This window comes from Silurus aristotelis (assembly GCF_946808225.1).
Source record: "Silurus aristotelis genome assembly, chromosome: 16".
In the NCBI taxonomy this organism is placed as follows: domain Eukaryota; kingdom Metazoa; phylum Chordata; class Actinopteri; order Siluriformes; family Siluridae; genus Silurus; species Silurus aristotelis.
Genome location: NC_139589.1, coordinates 23,115,123 through 23,133,557, shown reverse-complemented (window position 1 = coordinate 23,133,557; position 18,435 = coordinate 23,115,123). Strand labels below are relative to the sequence as shown.

The window sequence follows — 18,435 nt, the reverse complement described above, 5'->3', positions numbered from 1 at the left end:
AGGAGCTCGGCTGTTGGATCGGACCACATGGACCACGCGCATCCATGAGCCTCGGCCGCCCACAACCCTGTCGCCGGTTCACCACTGTTTCTTCCTTGGAGCACTTTTGAGAGATACTGACCACTGCAGACCAGGAACATCTCACAAGATCTGCAGTTTTGGAGATGCTCTGACCCAGACGTCTAGACGACACAATTTGTCAAACTCTCAAATCCCTACGCCCATTTTTCCTGCTTCTAACATCAACTTTGAGGGGGAAAAAAAAATGTTCACATGCTGCTTAAGAGATAAATCCACCCACTAACAGGTGCCATGATGATGAGATCCTCAGTGTTCTAACATTGAGTGGTAACGTAAATGTTAAAGTTATGCCTGATTGGTGTATGCACAAACGTTTAGGAACACCTGAACAGAAGATTGGTAGGTCCTTCTTTTTGAACATCCCATTCCACATTAAACTCCATTTGCTCTTATAACAACCTTCATTCTTTTGGCAAGATGTTCTTCTAGATTTTGACGGGTGCTTGTGGAGATTTTTGTGAGACTCGTATTTGAGAAGGTGAGGAGGCCTGGGGTGCAGTCAGCGTTCACATTCATCATGTTCAATAGGGTTGGAGCTCCACAGCAGGAGATCTTTCACTCCAAACCATGTAAAGCACCTCTTCATGGAGCTGGATATCGACAGAACAGGTCTGGCTCTCCTAGTTTAAGCGAAGGCATAATTTTATAATAACTTTGTGGTTCCAGTTTGAAGAAGAACCAAATATGGCTGGAAAAGTCAGGTGTCCTAATACATAGTGTACATGACTAAATACTGGATTTTATTTCGAGCAAAATGTAATTTTCTATAGTGACATGTTAAATAGGCTATGGGGCCAAAAATGCTGTATATCCACACCAAGCTATTGAAGATCCCATTCCAAAACCATGGACATTATTACAGAATCAGTCTCCTTGTGGTGTTCTAATGAGCTCCACTTTGTGTCCTGCTAGGACATGTTTTGCTCTCCTAGTAGAAATGAAGGAAACGTTTCATGCTGCATCCAAAAACGTCCTCTACAGGAAGTAATTTATGACCACTGAGCGATGAAGTGAATAACACTGATTATCTCTTCATTATGGCACCTGTTAGATGGTGGGATATATCAGGCAGCATTTTCACTTGCTGAAACCTTCTAGGGAAAGTGTGATTCTATATGAGGAAGGTGTTGATTAATTCTCCATGTCGGCCCCCAAAACGGGTAAAAGCCCGAGGTGTTTTTTTTTTTTTTGCTAAACTGCTTAATGGACATGAATGCAACAATGGAAGAATGCAAGAATGGGATAAAACCCATTCTTTATTCAAAAGTTCTGCTGTTCTGTGGGACTGAATGATCTATAAACAGCGTTTCTATAGTAAAAACCTGCACAATGGCGTCTGGAAGTCTAGACGTCTGGATGTGGAAGGAGTCTCCAGTGTCCAGGGGTAAAACTAATCTTTGAGCTTTTTTCAAAGATGTGACGAAAGTCCAGCTGAAGTCCAGTGAAGGTGGTCGCTTATAATTTTTTGATTGTTAGTTCAAATCCCAGCCACTCCGAGCTGCCAGTCCAGGGGCCCCTGAGCAAGGCCCTTAAGCCCATAGTTGCTCAGTTGTATGAATGATATAAATGTAAGTCGCTCTGGTTAAGGGCATGTGCCAAATGCGATGAATGTAAATGCAGACACCACCTTACTAGTGTTATGTAGAACATCTAAGAAGAGAACCACTTGGAAACCTCACAAAATCTTTCAGTAGAAAATTAACCAAAAGACGACTTCAAGCAGTCTTTATTTTTCGATGAAAAGTGTGACTAATCAGAAAAAGTGTACGGGGTAAGAAGTGTGTATGTGTTACAGGGTTAACGGTCTTTCCCGTGTGCCCTGGCTCCCCTCTCAGCGCTAATGCAACATGAAAGGAAAAAAAAAAAGAAAGCGGCTACAAAAACAAGCACGCGATTCGAAAACGCGTCCGAGTCACGCTGACTCCACAGTTCTCGCACTTACAGAACACGCCAAGCAAAGCCAAGCTGCTACGTTCTCGCTCCAATATCTTCCGTCCTCTCCTGCCCCCAGGGTCTCACTTCAACTCGATCGCACCCTGTTGCAGGCCACCGGAGTAGAACTGGCTCCACGCAAACCTTCGGATCTTTGGCAGACGGCGGTTTTTGCAAACGTGGGAACGGTTCTGAGAAAGCGGTGCCGATCCTGATCCTGGGGCTGGGAAAGACGGCTGCCTGGGGAGAAAGCTCCGGTGCACAAGCTGATATGGTGCCAACGGTATGGGTTTCAGCTTCTTAAATCAGAAAAAAAAAAAAAAAGAGGTCGTGGAGCCGGATTGGACACAGTGACTGCTCAAAAGCTCCGAAGTAAGAAAAGTGGTATCGGAGTTGCATTAATGATAAGTTTAAAGCTCTCGCTGAGATTTCATCCGATCTCTCGGCTAGGAAACGGGCCAGAACCGAACGTCGAAGAGCCGAAGCGAACGACCAACAATGTCACCTTTGAGACACCGCGGTAGAATGTCGGCGAGCGATTGCCGTAATGCGGCATCGCCGATGGCCCGGTGCTGCACCCGAAACCGAGCCAAAGTAAAAAAAAAAGAATAAAAAGTACCGCAGCCAAATAACTCCGGCTGCACTTTGCTGACTGAGCTCAGGGAGGTGAACTTCAAGGCCGACGTGATGATGCTAATGAGACCCGTGAATGAACTTAAAGAGGGGAACAGCTGCTGAATTAATGAAGCCACTCATTTCCATTCTGAACGGCAGGATGCTGTCAATGGCCGTCTGCCTCCCGCAGCAAGGAGGCATAGGAAATGAGACGGTACGGTTCCTGACGTTGTGTGGCGCGGCAAGGTTATCGGCGGGAAAGTAAACTTGCAGGACACTCGGCTTCTTCACGTTAGGCCTGCTCTTATTAGATAAGAGGAAAGTCGCTGGATCTTCGAATCCGTTTGCTCAGAAGGTTTAGACCCATGCCCTCGCGCTAACGAGCATCTCGTAAACAAACAAGTTCTTTATTCAACGAGCCAAGAAAGGACGGAGTCTGCAGTGTCCACGGTTTCGTCAATTTGTGCTACTCGTCTCGGCACCTTGTTATTGTGAGATTTTGAGTAACGGTGTGTAGCGAGTAATGTTTGCAGCAGATGTAAACGCTGCTTGCTATTAGAATCGCACGCTACCGCCACCTGCTGGTATGTGAGAGTTATGTTTTCACACAAGCGCAGAACGTACACACTAGTTAGCAGTTCGGTGTGTTTCAGTGCAACTTCGTTTTGCCCCGACGCATTTAACAGCACAGTAAGCGTCGTTGTTGCCGTGTCTCTACTTTAAACCAGTACTGACGCTACAATCATTAAGTCCACAAACTCACCATCGCCCCCTGGTGAGGCACCGATAGATATGCCCCTCCCTCAGGATGTCTTTGTGGAACAGCTGATAGGATAACAGAACCAGCAGGGTGGTCACTGCCTCGAACAGGATGTTGTAGGTGATATCCCTAAAAAAACAACATGAAAAAAAAAAAAGGAACAAGTCAGAAAAGACGTTAGACTGCTATAAGTCAACGCTTATAAATAAACAAAGCAAAAGAGCTCGGAGCCACGGCGCTGCTCGGAGTTAATTAGTTGCGGCTCTATTTCAGTGAAGCGCAGCTGCTAAATGAAGTGCAGAGGGGTGACACCTTTTAGGCTAATCGTACGGCGGGGGTGTTAACGTGTGCTAACCGGTGCTGGCGAGCCGGAGTTCGTTCGCGTTACCCGTGCCGAGAGCAATTGATCTGCGGTCGTCAAGTCGCCGAGGCCTGTAGCTTATTGTGCTCGCGATGAGGTGAACTCCGCGACCTCGGCATCGCTCTCGCTCAAAAGCTCTCGCTCATTGTTCGCCGTTGTGCTTCCACTTGGCACAAACACCTTTTACTTTCACACACACACACACACACACACACACACACACACACACACACACACACACACAGTGCTCATACAGTACATTAGGCAATGAATGAAACCCACTCAAGGGTTATAGGAAAATAAGCGGCGACAAGATGAAGTGGATTATTCTCCCAGAAGCGTGTGTTCTGTGGTGTTTATCCGTCCTGCATCGCAACGTGAAGACGTTTATCCGGTCAAAAGTGTAAAAACACCGCAGTCTCTTCGGGTTTTGAGAGAAACATGCATGTTCCTTTTGTTTCTATGCAACAAACAAATCTATAATTGGCCACTTTATTTTTGATGAACAGCCCAAATCCAATAAGTGTCCACCTCCATGTTTGACTGTGAGGGTGAAACACCTGCAAACATCATCTCTCATGTTCTCAGTCGTACACGAGTTCTTCTGTTAGAGACAAAAACGTCACCTTTGGACTCCACAGAACTTTCTTCCATTTATTCACAGTTTTTGCCTTTTACCGAGCGTGTTAAATATAAACAAAGGGAACATGCGTGCGTCTCAAAAACCATAAAAGACCAGGTGTTTCCAGACGTTTGACTCGAATCAGGACTCCTTCAGGACTTTGGTTTCGCTCGATCGTTCTCAGAGAGTTTGTCAAAGCTTTGTTTAATACACCATTTAACAGAATCTTTCACAAAAAAATAAAAATTACGGCAACTTTAACCGCACGAGCAGCAGGTTCTCGTCGTTTATTCTGAGGACGAAGTGAACACGATCGGATCGCTGGTTCCGATTCATTCACCTCAAAGGCTCGTCAAACGTCTCCTGGACATTTTCCTGACGCTGCAGAGCCCCCCCCCCAAAAAAAGAAAAGCAAAAGGACGTTTCTCCTGCCTGCTTACTGGCACGAGCGCTCGTTTCATTACTGTAATTGGCAGTTAGCGCTGCGTTAAAGGAGTCAAATTAACCGCTGAATGATTTCGTGGGACTCGTTTAATGATGATGGAGTCAGCGCGAACGTCCTCGCGAGAGCCTGCTGACACACGCTGCTGAGGGTTTACAGAGTAAACTATTAAATGGTTAATGGAACTGCGGCCGAAAGGTTTTCCGAACACATGCTCTCGCCCCCCCGAACAAACTGATGAGTCTGCATTTGTCCGAGGGAAAAACTAAAGACACAGCGAGATTGTTAAAAACCCTTAAGAGTTGCACAAAACAAAAAAAAAAGGCCAACACAAAGCAACTTTTGTTTTGATTTGAAGACTATTTAAGTCTACATGAAGATATTTTCTCTAGGCGAGTTCTTTTGCTTCTCGGAAAACTACAGCTGGATGGAAGCTAGTTGGTAGCTATTGCGTAATAAAAGAGCTGGATGATGGATGGGAATGAGCAGATGACCAAATAAAGAGAATAAATAAACGTAAATTATATATATATATATATATATATATATATATATATATATATATATATATATATATATATACATATACATATACATATGTATATATATATATATATACACATATATATATGTATATATATATATACACATATATATACACACACACACACACACACACACACACACACACACACGTATATATATATATATATATATATATATATATATATATATATATATATATATATATATATATATACACACACATACACACACATACACACACATACACACACATACACACACACATACACACACACACACACACACACACACACACATACACACACACACATACACACACACATACACACACACATACACACACACATACACACACACATACACACACACATACACACACACATACACACACACATACACACACACACATACACACACACATACACACACACATACACACACACATACACACACACATACACATATACATACACACACATACATATTATATATATCTGAGCCCATCTGAGCTTGTTGTTATTGTCCGGGCTAATTCACTTCCCTCGCCGCCTCCGCTCCGGGCTAACAAGTCGATAAGACGCTTGCCGTCTCCAGAACTGGCGGAAACCTGCGCCGGGACGGAGAGCGAAAGCATCTCGTGTTTGGGATGTTTAGGAGCTTTTGAACGCGGCCCAAGATTCTTTCGCGCGAGCACGTAGCTAGGAAATCAGAAAAATGTCAACAAAGGGGGGGGGGGAAGGGGGGGGGACTGAAAATAATACCAATCTGCACATTAACAATGGAACGGCCCGGTGTTAGCAGAGTTCCACAAGCAGGAGCCAGAGTAAATAAAACTCACTCTACTCTGCTCGTCTCTGACTGGACCAGGCAGAAATAATAAAGTGTTTACATTTTTATAGCCTGAATGGTCCATGTCCCCAAATCTGTCATTGATTAGTCTCTCTCTTTATGTTTAATAAAAATACACCAGTTCTGTACACCTCTGTTTAGAGAATACACTCGACTAGCCGTCTAAGGAAGGAGAATAAATCTCTTCTCTCTCTCTTTTACACAGAGAGAGCGAGAGAGAGAGCGAGAGAGAGAGAGACATGCTTCCAGACAATAAGAGGAACGCAGTCTGGCAAAGAGACAGATGTGCAGACACACAAAGAAAGAGAGAGACACACAAAACCGAGACAACAAAGAGACATGTACAGACAGAGGGACACAGGTAAAGAAACAAAAAAGAAGGCAGATGAAAGCGAGACACAGACGGACAGACAAGAGATATGTTCACACTGACGAAGACAAAGAGAGATAGACAGACAAAAAAAAAAGAGAGAGATGTGCAGACAGACACGTGTAGAGAGAAAACAAAAAAGAAACAGACTGAAATAAAGGGGGCAAATTTCTCACAGACAAAGAGACACGCACAATAAAAAAAATGGCAGAGGGACACAGAGAGAAAGACAAATAAAAAGAGACCCAAAAAAAAAAAGACAGACAGACAGACACAGGCGGCTTTAGGAGACAGACGGGGGAAAAAAAAAAGGACATGTACAGACAAAAAAAAACACAGGTAAAGAGAGACAACAAAAAAAAGAAACCAGGAGAAAGAGATGGAGAGAGAGAGATGTGCACAAAGACACAGACTGGCAAAGACATGCAGACAGACAGAGAGAGAGACACAAAAAAGAAACAGACTTAAGAGAGACAAAAAAAAATAAAAATGAATGAAAGAGTCAGGCACAAAGAGAAAGAGAGATGGAGATGTGCACACAAACAAAGCCAAGAAAAATGACAGACACAAAGAAAGATCGATAGACACACACACACACACACACACACACACACACACACACACACACACAAAGAAAGAGATGCAGGCAGAAACAGTATCATACACAGAAAACACACAAATGAAGACAGAAAGGGACAAACAGACTCTGGCAAATAGGAGACTCTGGCAAAAAGAGAGGGACAGAAAGAGACGCACTAAAAAAAGAAACAGTCAAAAAGGCAGACAGACGGACAGACAGACAGACATCTCTCATGCTTGAACAGCACACCGCAGTCATCATTAAAGACCTCATTTTGCCGTAATGTAGGAGATATGATTAAGTGCAGACGAGACAAGGACAATCTGGAATATTCCATGGACACACAGAAAAATGAGACACAGATTCCATTTCACGTAGGAGACGACCGAGAGCGGGACACGACGCAGGACGCACGAAAGGGGATTGGTTTAGTTCCCTTAACACCAATTATATTATAATTACAAATTAATAGATATAACACCCCACACACACGCACGCACGCACGCACGCACGCACGCAGCGCTGGAGCAGCTGCCTGGATGATGAAGCTCTGAGAGCCGGTCAGGAGCGAGGTGTGTGTCCACTCGAGCGTGAGAGACAGCAGGTCAGCACAGGGTCAGCGTGATATACGACGAGTCGTGAAAAAAGAGTGTGTGTGGAAAAAGTATTACAGCGTAACAGGGACAAGTTGTCAAAGCCTTTAGTATGGGAGGGACATCTTCGGTTTGTCCCGTCGATCACAGAGATGTTAGCCAATCGTAGGCCTCGGAGAACCCGCGTATGTAGAAGATGGCTGATGTTTTCGCTTTCGTCCGAATGCATATTAGATATTAGTTTTTTTTTTTTTTTTTTTTTTTTTTAAAAAGAACAAACAAATAAAAGCTCAAAGCCGAAACTTACAGGAGAGGAACCTCCACGATGAGATAAACCAAGTTGCAGATCAGCTCCTCCAGCAGATCCTCACTGCTCGCGTCTGGAAAAAAAAAATAAAAAAATTTAAATAAAAATTAATTCACACAAGACAAAAAAAAATAATTATATTTCTTTCTGTAAACTACATGGCCAAAAGTATGTGGACACCCGACCCGACGTGTACCCTTTTGAACATCTTGTTTCGCATCTAATTCCACGCCAATAAGTTCCACTAGATTTTGTAGAGATATTCAGCCACAAGGGTGTGAGTAAAGTCACGTCATGACGTAGATGAGGCGAGGAGGCCTGTTCCAATTCACCCCAAAAGCTGCTCAATAGGGTTGGAGCTCTGTAGCAGAAGATCTTGGGGTAGTGGTTTGTTGTCGAATTGCGTATTGTGGGGGAAAAAAAAAATAAAAAATCGGGTGTCCCGATACTTTTGGGCGCAGCGTGTAAGAACCATGCGTCACAGAAAGGAAATACGCTCATGTCTTTCAGTCTAGAAATGTGCTTCCGCACATTACCGCAAGATCCTGGCGCCCTCGTGTGGTAGGTAAACTGCAAGAGCAGCTCTTCCTCGTTCATCTCTCGGATGAAGACTTTGAGCAGGCAGCGCACCAGGAACAGGGCGTTGTGGGCCTGCCAGATGAACAGCTGACTGCAGAAAAAAGAAGAAGAAGAAAAAAAAAAAGAAAGAAATATTTTAAAAGGCGTTTAGCATGAAAACCATTTACGCAAATTTACGCTCCTTTAAATGCCTTAAAGATACACAATACGGCCAAAAGTATTGAGATGCCCGACTTTTCCACCCTGATGTAGATCTTTCCTAATATGGGAGGCACGCAAATGTGCATCGGAACGTCTTTGGATGCGTTTCTTGAACCAGGAGACCAAAATCTCCTGCTGTAGAGCTCTGACCGTGTTGAACATCTATTGATCTGTAAGTGACTTTTCTACCAGCCTAATGAAATGTCACAAATCTCCAAAAAAACACTAGTGGAACATCTTCCCAGAAGAGTGGAGGTTATCAGGAGAGGGGAAAAAAAAATAAATTAAAAAAAATGCAGACGATGTGGAACGGAACGTTTCTTTCTTTTTAATGATTTTTTCTTTTTCTTTTTAAATGATCTTGCGGTGAGGCGTCCACAAACTTTTGGCCATACAGCGTACAGCTTGAATCCTATATGCCACATAAAGTTTGTACTTACTCTTGGCATTCGGTGGAGATCTTTAGCTCTTTGGTTCTGGAAAGGAACACTCTCACCAAAGCGCTGAAGTTTCCCGATCTGGGATTGTTCTTGACTGAAAAAGATTTTTGAAAAATAATAAACAAACAAACAAACAAAAATAAATAAACAAATCAGCCCAGTTCAAGGCATCAGAACCCTGAACACAACACAGAACATCTAGAACTTGTGTAATATGGGTTACATCTCTCATGCTCCAAATCCAATTTTGCTGCATGATGTTCATCAATAAGACAAGTTTTTGAGGGGGGGGGGGGGGGGGGGAAAAAAAAGAAGAAGAAAAGAAAAACAAAACATAAAAGACATGGGACGTACTTAAGGTTTTGGCGAGGGGGATGACCGCCTCCTCCAAGAGCTTAGCGTCAACGCTGAAACGGGAAAAAAAACAGAAAAGATCAAATGAGGTCAATTCGGATGTATTTTTTCGGTATTTTCAGCAGGTCAAGAAGCTTTTACTGTCATTTCATCCATAGAGCTGCTGCAGTACACAGAGACACGTCTCTCCAGAACCCTGCTCCATAAACCACAGGACTTAATGTAATCCTCGAAGATCTGTGCTTATGATCACACTGGGAGAGCGTCAGCATCCATAATATGCGGCGAAAAGTATGCGGACTTTTCCAACAATTGGAATTGTTCCCTTCTGGTGAACTAGGAGACGAAAACCTGTTCCAGCATGACGATACCCCCGTGCACAAAACCAGCTCCATGAAGATCTGCTCTACATGGGTGGGAGTAGCTCTACTACAGAGCTCCAACCCTATTGACCATGATAAATGTGAACCCTGACTGCAAACCAGGCCTCCTCACCTCATCTCCACAAAAGTCTAGTGGAACATCTTCCCAGAAGAATGAACGGAACAGCAAATGGAGACTTCGAGTGGAGATTTTGGAGTGTGTTTGTGGACATTTGTGTTCATCAGCCACAAGTGTGTTAGTAAAGTCCTGTACTGATGTAGATGAGGTGAGAAGGTCTGAGGTGCACTCAGTGTTCGCATTCTTCCCGAAAGGTGTTCATCAGGGTTGGAGCTCTATAGCAGGCCACTTCATCGTCCTCTCTAAACCATATCTTCATGGAGGTGGCTTTGTGCACGTCGCTATGCTGGAGCAAGTTTGGGTTCATAAATGTTCGCAATATTTTATTATCCACCCAAAGACGTCATGTACAATTGCGTGCCTCCAGCTTTGTGGTAACAGTTTGGAGAAGAACCACATCTGGCAGGAAAGTTCAGGTGTCCCGGTACTTTTGTCTGTATAGCGGTACACATGCAAATTAAACTTCTTAAGCAGATTTTTGATCATGGTTTATGATCCTCTAATCAATATTTTGCACTGGTTATTGAAGTTTTAGGGTGTATAATACTAACGAATTCAAAAAGTTCATCATCGCCGCTGAACAGTTCGCTGCGTTTCTACCTGAAGGTCTGTGTGGGGGGTGTGTTAGGGTTTTGCGTCGATGGATGTAAACTCATTAACACCCGCTGTGTGCTTTACTGGAGCCTGAAAGTCACTTTGGATTAGCGAGTGCATTGAAATGCAGAGCGCCGAAAGGCAGGTATTCAATTAGCGGAAGATGTTTTCTGCCTCAGGAAAGAAGGGGAAAAAATAAATAAATAATAAAAAATGCATGATATTAAAATCCTAAGATTACTGTGTGTGCGTGCGTGCGCCGTTTTCCCCACGTCGTTACGCCCTTATGAGAGCGGCCTCTACAGGCGAATTACTGACGAAACATGCTGTTTTTACACACGAGACTGTGTGTAACTGTGCCAAGGCCTTGCTCAAGGGCCCCAAGAGCGGCGATAACGGGGCCTCAACCTTCGTGCCATGTGATCTGCCAGATCAGCTCAGCGTCTTACGGCTGCTGTTGGGGCACATGGGGGCAGAGCTACAAAACACCAGAGTTTCTCCTAGGAATTAACTTTGTCACAGAAGCTGATGCGTGTGTGCATGTGTGAGTGATGCACACCTGCAGGAGGGGCTGGTGAAGGTGAACGAGATGAGCTGGTTCCAGAAAGGCTCGTTCTCCGAAATGGGCTCAGGACCGATCAGAGTGCGGATGCTCTGACTCTCGGCCAGGTCGCTCACCTGGCTCGTGTTGGCACCCATAGCTGCCACCCACCCACACACACACACACACACACACACACACACACACACACACACACACACACACACGCGGAAACTTCCTCACAGCCTCATCACCTCACAAGGCGAACCCTGCAGAAACAAAGCGTTCATAAACATTACACTGGACGTTCAACAGTTACCAAATTTGCCCTCACAATATATGTAAGGAATAAATGCTGTAGGGGAGGTGTGTGTGTGTGTGTGTGTGTGTGTGTGTGTGGGGGGGGGGGGGGGGGGGGTATAAAAATATATAATTTATATTATTTATATCCATTATATTTATATTTATATATTTATATATTTATATTTATATTTTATAATATAAAATATATAATTTATATTATTTTTATCCATTAAAAGTAACATTACGTGTTATAAAACATCCCCCAAACAGTAAAGCGCAAAAAAATGATCAAAATAATGCAGTGAAAGAACCTCCTCGCACTGAAGACTCCTTCCTCCATTATGAGATAAACACGCTACAGAAAATATAAACAATCTGCACAGTGTTTGATTAACCAGCACCTTCTACCAATCAGACGGTGGCGCTGTAGTGTTTTCTAAACCACAACTTATTTTACTGGAACAGGAAGTACAGAGTTAATATAAAACTAGTCGTGTGTATTCAGCGTGTTAATGACCAGGCTGAAACGTGATCATTACAGGTGTCTTCTCTGGGGATGAAGAAATGTGAACAAAAGGAGAAGAAAAATCTGCTGGGGGAAAAAAAAAAGTCTCTCTTAGCTGACGAGTCCGAAAGAAACGATTTGGATCAGGAAGAACATAACAAGGACGATTAAAAGGCGGTAAGAACAGACAGAGAACAGAGAGAGAGAAGAACACAGAGGCACAATCAGAATGACACAGGAAACAGAAAGACACACAAACAAAGACACTGACAAAGACAAAAAGACAAACTCTCGGCCGAAAGACACAGATGGACAGACAAAGACAGGCAGAAAGACACAGATGGGCAGACAGAAAGACACAGATGGGCAGACAGAAAGGCAGGCAGAAAGACAGAAAGAAAGACACAGATGGACAGGCAGAAAGACACAGATGGACAGGCAGAAAGACAGAAAGAAAGACACAGATGGACAGACAGAAAGACACAGATGGACAGACAGAAAGACACAGATGGACAGACAAAGACACAGATGGACAGACAAATAAATGAAGTGCCATTTAGACTGGCAGATGTTAACACACAAAGACAGGCAGGTAGACAGACTAACCATCAACCTTAACACAGTTGGCAACTTAAGCAAAACAGTTGATTATCATTTCATTCCAATCTGCACGGGTCACTCGCTCATCACATGATCTCGCGTGTTAACATGCTTCTTCCACGTGACGTCATAAAAAAACCTCCAGACTCTCGTTTATTCAAATATGATAGAACTTTACACACGGTGAGTTCTACATCCCTGCTCCTGTAAACTTTAACGCTTCCTACATACAAGTTGTTTAACCGAGACAGCTGAGCATCTCAGCACACACCCATTAAACACACACACACACACACACACACAAAACGGTTTGAGCGAGAGAAAAAGAAACAGGCGGAACAGGAGAAGGTGTTTGTTCGGCACGTCCGCACCTCGCATCCTGGTCCGAGCCAACAGAAGAGTGGAAGGTTGCAAGATTTAATTCCCAGCACTCGGGTGCCTACTGGGCCCTTACACAAGGCCTTCAGCTTCTCAATCAGAGAAATGACATAAATTTAAGTCTTTATACTACTACATACCTGACAACACATGTCCCAGCTTGCTGGATCAGAGTGCAGGGTCAGCCATGATACGGCACCCCTGGAGCACAAAAAAGTAAGGGTCTTGCTCAGGGGCCCAACAGTGATGATACTGACCTTCCGATCAGTAACCAAAAGCCTTAACCACCGAGCTACCCCATAAACACGTTCACCAAACCCAGAAAGCTGAGCCATAACACAGTGGTTGAAACTCAGACGGCCGAGGGTTTAACCCCCCAGTATCATCAAGTAGTGCCCCTCCTGGGCCCCTGGGTAAGGCCCTTAAACCTCTATGCTCCAAAGGTGCTGTATTATGCCTGACCCTGCCCTTCCCAACATGGCTGTAATATACAAAGTAAGATTTATCACTGCTGTAACGTATATATTTAAGTAAAACACTCTAAAGTAGTTTTAAATAGGAAACAGATCAGCCAATGAGAACCAGGGACGTCAGAACGCTTGAATGACGTCATAACCCTTTCGCACCTGGAGTTGGGAAACGGTTTGGCTCGTCATGCTGCACTATTAACCAGCAACTAACTAACCAACTAACTAACTAGTTAGACTGAACCTAAACCACGTGATGCAACCCGGAAGTTTTTAGAACTTGCATGCAAAGATGACAGAGCTGGCTAGTTTCTCCAAAGCTAGCATTAAAACTTAAAAACAAAAACACAATTATTGCATTGCGCGCACTGTTTTTTCTCTTTAAATATGCACATTTACATATAATTATAGATATAATTCAGTGGTCCCGTGCTGTCGCAGATTCACAGTTAGCTTAGCAACCTAGCAAGCCGGCTAAATGAGTAGTGTTTTTTTGCTAACTCACCTACAAAATGGCGGCTATGGCAGCTCTGGGTTTTTAATATAAATATGTATAATATCCTTGACGAAAGGTCTTTGTGCCGTAATGCGAACTTATTAAAGGTAAAGCCTCTTCGTCAGGAATGTGTGCTAGCCAGTTCAGCTCGTTAGCTAGCATTTCCCAACCAGTGGCTTTGACGTGCCGTCCACGTCGCCCAGCGACCATACAACTGCACCTGAAGCCTTCTTATTCCCATCTCAATAATACCCGCCTCGCGTGCTCTGATTGGCCGGAACTCGAATCATTATCCAATCGGAAAGGCCTATAATGAGGCATCAGCCAATCACAATCACAAAGGGCGGGACTTGTTTGAAAACCAATACGGAAGTATTCAGTGCGTAAATGTAACGAAAAAAACTCGTGGGAGGGATAGTGCGCATGCGTGGTTGCCAATTCTTCGATTTTGACAGGTGAATGGTGAGTAATATATATATATATATATTTTTTAATGTCCTAGGTTTATAATAAAACATTTTGAATAGTCAACACATCTGATTTGATTAATAATAATGAAAATACAATGGATTTTCCATTACTGAATCTGATAAAACACACATTAAACTTTTTTCCCCATTATTTGAACTATAACTTATTATACCTTGGATAGTCATAGAATTAGCTAATCATTTCAGTGTAAATAGAATGAAAACATTATAATGAATATGTCAAGTTACATATCTATATATCATTATACGTATTATAATGAAGATACACAGATCAGCATAATATTATGACCACCTGCTGCTAAAACAGTTCAGACCCGTGGAGCATCAACAGCATGAACTTCTTCAGCAGTTTGAGCTAAAGGAGCTTGTCTGTTGAATTGGACCAGCCTTCGATCCCCAGGCATCAATGAGCATCACCCACCCATGACCCTGTCCCCGGTTCACCACTGTTTTTTCCTTTATGGTGTTAAGAGACACGTGTTCCTTTTGCAATTTGCAATAAACAATGTTATATAATTAGGGATTTTCATTTCCCTGAAACTGTCACCTTAGGCAGTTCCTTCCCATTCCATACTTGAAAATACACCGTCAGGAATTGCGGCTCATTGGGACCGACTTCGAGTCAGAGTTGTGTAAGTGTTATTTCGAGATCAAACAGTCGTCTGGAGTGATATCTAACCATAGAGTCCTGCCCAGTCACCGCACCTAAATCCTATTGAAATGGTCTGAGATGAACAAGAAATCTCCAACTAGTGAAGAACATCTTTGCATTCCAAAAGTGTGTAAAGCTGTTCTTCATGATAAGGAAGGAATTTTCTTCTTCTTCTTCCGGCTTCTCCCATTAGGGGTAGATAAAGAAGTAATCTTCTTCTTCTTCTTTTGGCTTCTCCCATTAGAGGGATCCACAGCGGATCATCCGTCTCCATACCCCCCTGTTCTCTACATCTGCCTCTTTCAAACCAACTACCTGCATGTCTTCCCTCACCTGGTGCATTATCCTACTGATATATCCCATGTCCCTCCTCTTGCACATGTCCAAACCATCTCAATCTCACCTCCCTCACCTTGTCTCCAAAACATCCTACATGCGCTGTCCCTCTAATAAACTCGTTTCTAATCCTGTCCATCGTCGTCACTCCCAATGAACATCTCAACATCTTCAGCTCTGCTACCTCCAGCTCCAGCTCCTGTCTTTTACTCAAGTCCACTGTATCTAAACCGTACAACATCTCAGGTCTCACCACAGTCCTAAAGAAGGAATATTAAATAAAAATAAAGTAGAACATCTGGACATAAATAGATGTGTTTGGTAAAAGAAAATAGCGTTGCATTGCATCATTTGTAGTGGATCTACTGTAGGTACACCGCAGGATATTCACAATTCCACAAGGTATAAAAGAGCATGCGTTCTGGGATCAAACACTCGCAACAAACCAACGGTTATTTGTACACCTTTATTTATAGTTATTTGTACAAAGTATATTACAATACATTAAAAACAACATTGTGTAAAATGTAGTTTTATTTGACTATCTAAACATACGGCACTGGCGTCGCTGGCGATTCAGGCACATTTTCCTGTTCAGAAAACAGTACAAAGGCACAACAAATAATCATCATGGCAGATCGAGTTTAAATATGTAACAGTACGTCTGGGTTTTTTTGTTGTTGTTTTGTTGGTTAAAAATAGACATTTCTCTCGACTTACCAATTCTATTACTGATACATAGTAGAGTATTAATCCTACTAAATTGTCAGTTCGTTAAAAGAATTTTGTTTTCTAACATATGGGAAATGTTTGACACGAAAAACATGAAGGAATAGAAAGAGAGAGAGAGAGAGAGAGAGAGAGAGAGAGAGAGAGAGAAAAAAAAAAAAGAACAACAAACACTAGTCAAAGTGTGTAAAGAAAATGACACCATTCTGATCTGATCTACTCAACTAGAGACGGAAGTGCAATAGTAGTTATCTTAGTGTAAACATTGTTTAGAAGTTCTCCAACCTGCGACATCCCACACGCACCCCCCCCCAAAAAAAGAAACGTGCGCTCGAGCATAATCCCACGTGGACAACGAAAGTCTCGAGCTTTACAGTCGATATTCATGTGATAAAAGGAAAAAAATATTCACAAACCTATATATAAATTAAGAGACGTTATGATCTCGTTCTCGAGAAAAGAACATGACCTTGAGGGAAGGCATGGGAGGAGTTTCAGGGTTTTAAAGGTGCATCACGTGAACAGACGTTTCCATAGTACACGATTGTGTTTGATTACGTAAAAATATATAAATCACATTTCAGTTAGAACAAAAATGAATGCCTCTTTTATAAGATTTTTGTTTGCATCGATGTTTGAGCTGCATGAAGCATCGACATGCCGAGTAAATTCAGTGATTTTGTGAAATACGAAAAATCCTATTAAAACATACCAAATATTTACCCTTGTGTTTTTAAGCAATATTTGACTTTTTTCATCTTTATTGTTAGAATGAATGAACATTCTGTATAACGCACCTTTTTTTTTAAAACAAACAAACAAAAAGTGGAAAGATAAAATCCTGAGATATCTAGTATTTGTAATGCACAGTATATTCTTTTTAAAACCAGCGCTAGTTTTCTTTATTATTATTATTTTTTGGTGAGTGGGAGAAAGTCTCGCTCACTACACGTCGTGTAAACGTTCTCGTTTGGTTCGTTCTGCTCTTTTTATCGCCAATTCAAACCGATGCTGTGTTGAGCTTCTCGAAGTCCCTAACGTGACCTTCCCTACTCTCTTCTCCCCTGGATTCGGTTTCAATTTTTCTTTAGTGAAAAGAAGGCGAGCAGATCAACCGGTCCCGGGGTTTTAAGAGCCAAAATGACAAAAAAACGGATCTGCAATCTCTTCGTACGCGTCATTTTCCGAATTAATTTAAAAAAGAAGCTGAATGAACGTGTAAAATTTGTGTGAAAGGGAAGGAGGGCATTTTGTTGTTCCGCCCACGTCAGACGTTTTCGGCTATGGGTTCCTCCCTGATGCCCTCGCTAATATCCGTACGCTTGCGTGGCTTCTGGCGGATGCTCCGACCCGAAGCGATGAGATCGGCGTAGCCTCGGGAGTGAGAGAACGCATAGGCGGAGCGGCGTGATCGAGCGCCACGCTGGAAAGCTGGAACCCTCTTCTTCTGCTCCTCCTCCATCTCGTACTTCTTCCTGTTTCTGAGAACCTACAGGTTGGAAAATAGATGCGCAGGTGAGACGCTTGAATGATAATAATTAACCTACAGGAATTCAATGAATTATTAACACTCGTGTGTGTTGGAAGTGCAATAAAAAGAAATAAAAAAAAAACATGGCATTTGAGAGTCTTGTAAAATTCATTTGCAATAAAATTGTAATAAAAACTCTATTACACCGTGTTGCATGTCTCTGTGAAACGCGGTTTTGTGAGACAGTAAGTGAGGAATAAAAGATCTCACCACCGGTGTTATGTCATACTTCTTGCATTTATAATTCTAAATACTTTATTAATCATTGACGATCTTGTAGAATAGTTATAATGCAGTGATCTGAATCACTGTAGCAGTTATACACAATTGTTCTCTCCCCGGCCCCTCATTTTTTCAACTCTGCTCAAATTAATTTGGGGAAAATAAATATGCAGCTTGTCGCAGTACCACAACTATAGTGTGCCTCAGAGTTTAGTTTCTAAACTAAAATCTATAGCTTCATCTTCATACATTAAATAACATGAGAGTGAAGACTTCTTAAAGAAATACTAAATTATAACCCTCTTACAGAAAATATACAGGTTTCCTATTGACTTATTATTAAACCTATAAGCAAGAATTAAAAAAATACCTAGTATTCTTATTTACTGTATTACATGTTTGGAAATCACATGACTGCTATTGTGCTTTTATCATAAAAATGGAGGTCGAATCAGCA

General features: G+C 42.5%; 2 protein-coding genes and 1 long non-coding RNA gene across 3 annotated transcripts in view; 1 reads left to right on the top strand and 2 right to left on the bottom strand.

Annotated features, from left to right (window-relative positions):
- dym (dymeclin) overlaps window positions 1–14,271 on the bottom strand; it is a 51,351-nt gene extending 37,080 nt beyond the window's left edge. Inside the window, exons 1-7 of the mRNA XM_083563761.1 lie at window positions 14,027–14,271; window positions 11,287–11,537; window positions 9,633–9,685; window positions 9,279–9,372; window positions 8,595–8,728; window positions 8,059–8,131; window positions 3,392–3,517 (exon numbers count right to left, since the gene is read on the bottom strand). Of these exons, the coding sequence (XP_083419887.1) occupies window positions 3,392–3,517; window positions 8,059–8,131; window positions 8,595–8,728; window positions 9,279–9,372; window positions 9,633–9,685; window positions 11,287–11,426 (620 nt within the window). The 5' untranslated portion in view covers window positions 11,427–11,537; window positions 14,027–14,271. The remainder of the gene's footprint in view (window positions 1–3,391; window positions 3,518–8,058; window positions 8,132–8,594; window positions 8,729–9,278; window positions 9,373–9,632; window positions 9,686–11,286; window positions 11,538–14,026) is intronic.
- Window positions 1–17,029, top strand: part of LOC310738625 — a 74,131-nt gene extending 57,102 nt beyond the window's left edge. The window contains exon 2 of the long non-coding RNA XR_014537124.1: window positions 16,375–17,029. This is a non-coding gene — a long non-coding RNA (uncharacterized lncRNA). The remainder of the gene's footprint in view (window positions 1–16,374) is intronic.
- The window catches only part of atp8b1 (ATPase phospholipid transporting 8B1), a 29,812-nt gene continuing 27,325 nt past the window's right edge, over window positions 15,949–18,435 (bottom strand). The window contains exon 28 of the mRNA XM_083563658.1: window positions 15,949–17,714. Coding sequence (XP_083419784.1) covers window positions 17,493–17,714 — 222 coding nt within the window. The 3' untranslated portion in view covers window positions 15,949–17,492. The remainder of the gene's footprint in view (window positions 17,715–18,435) is intronic.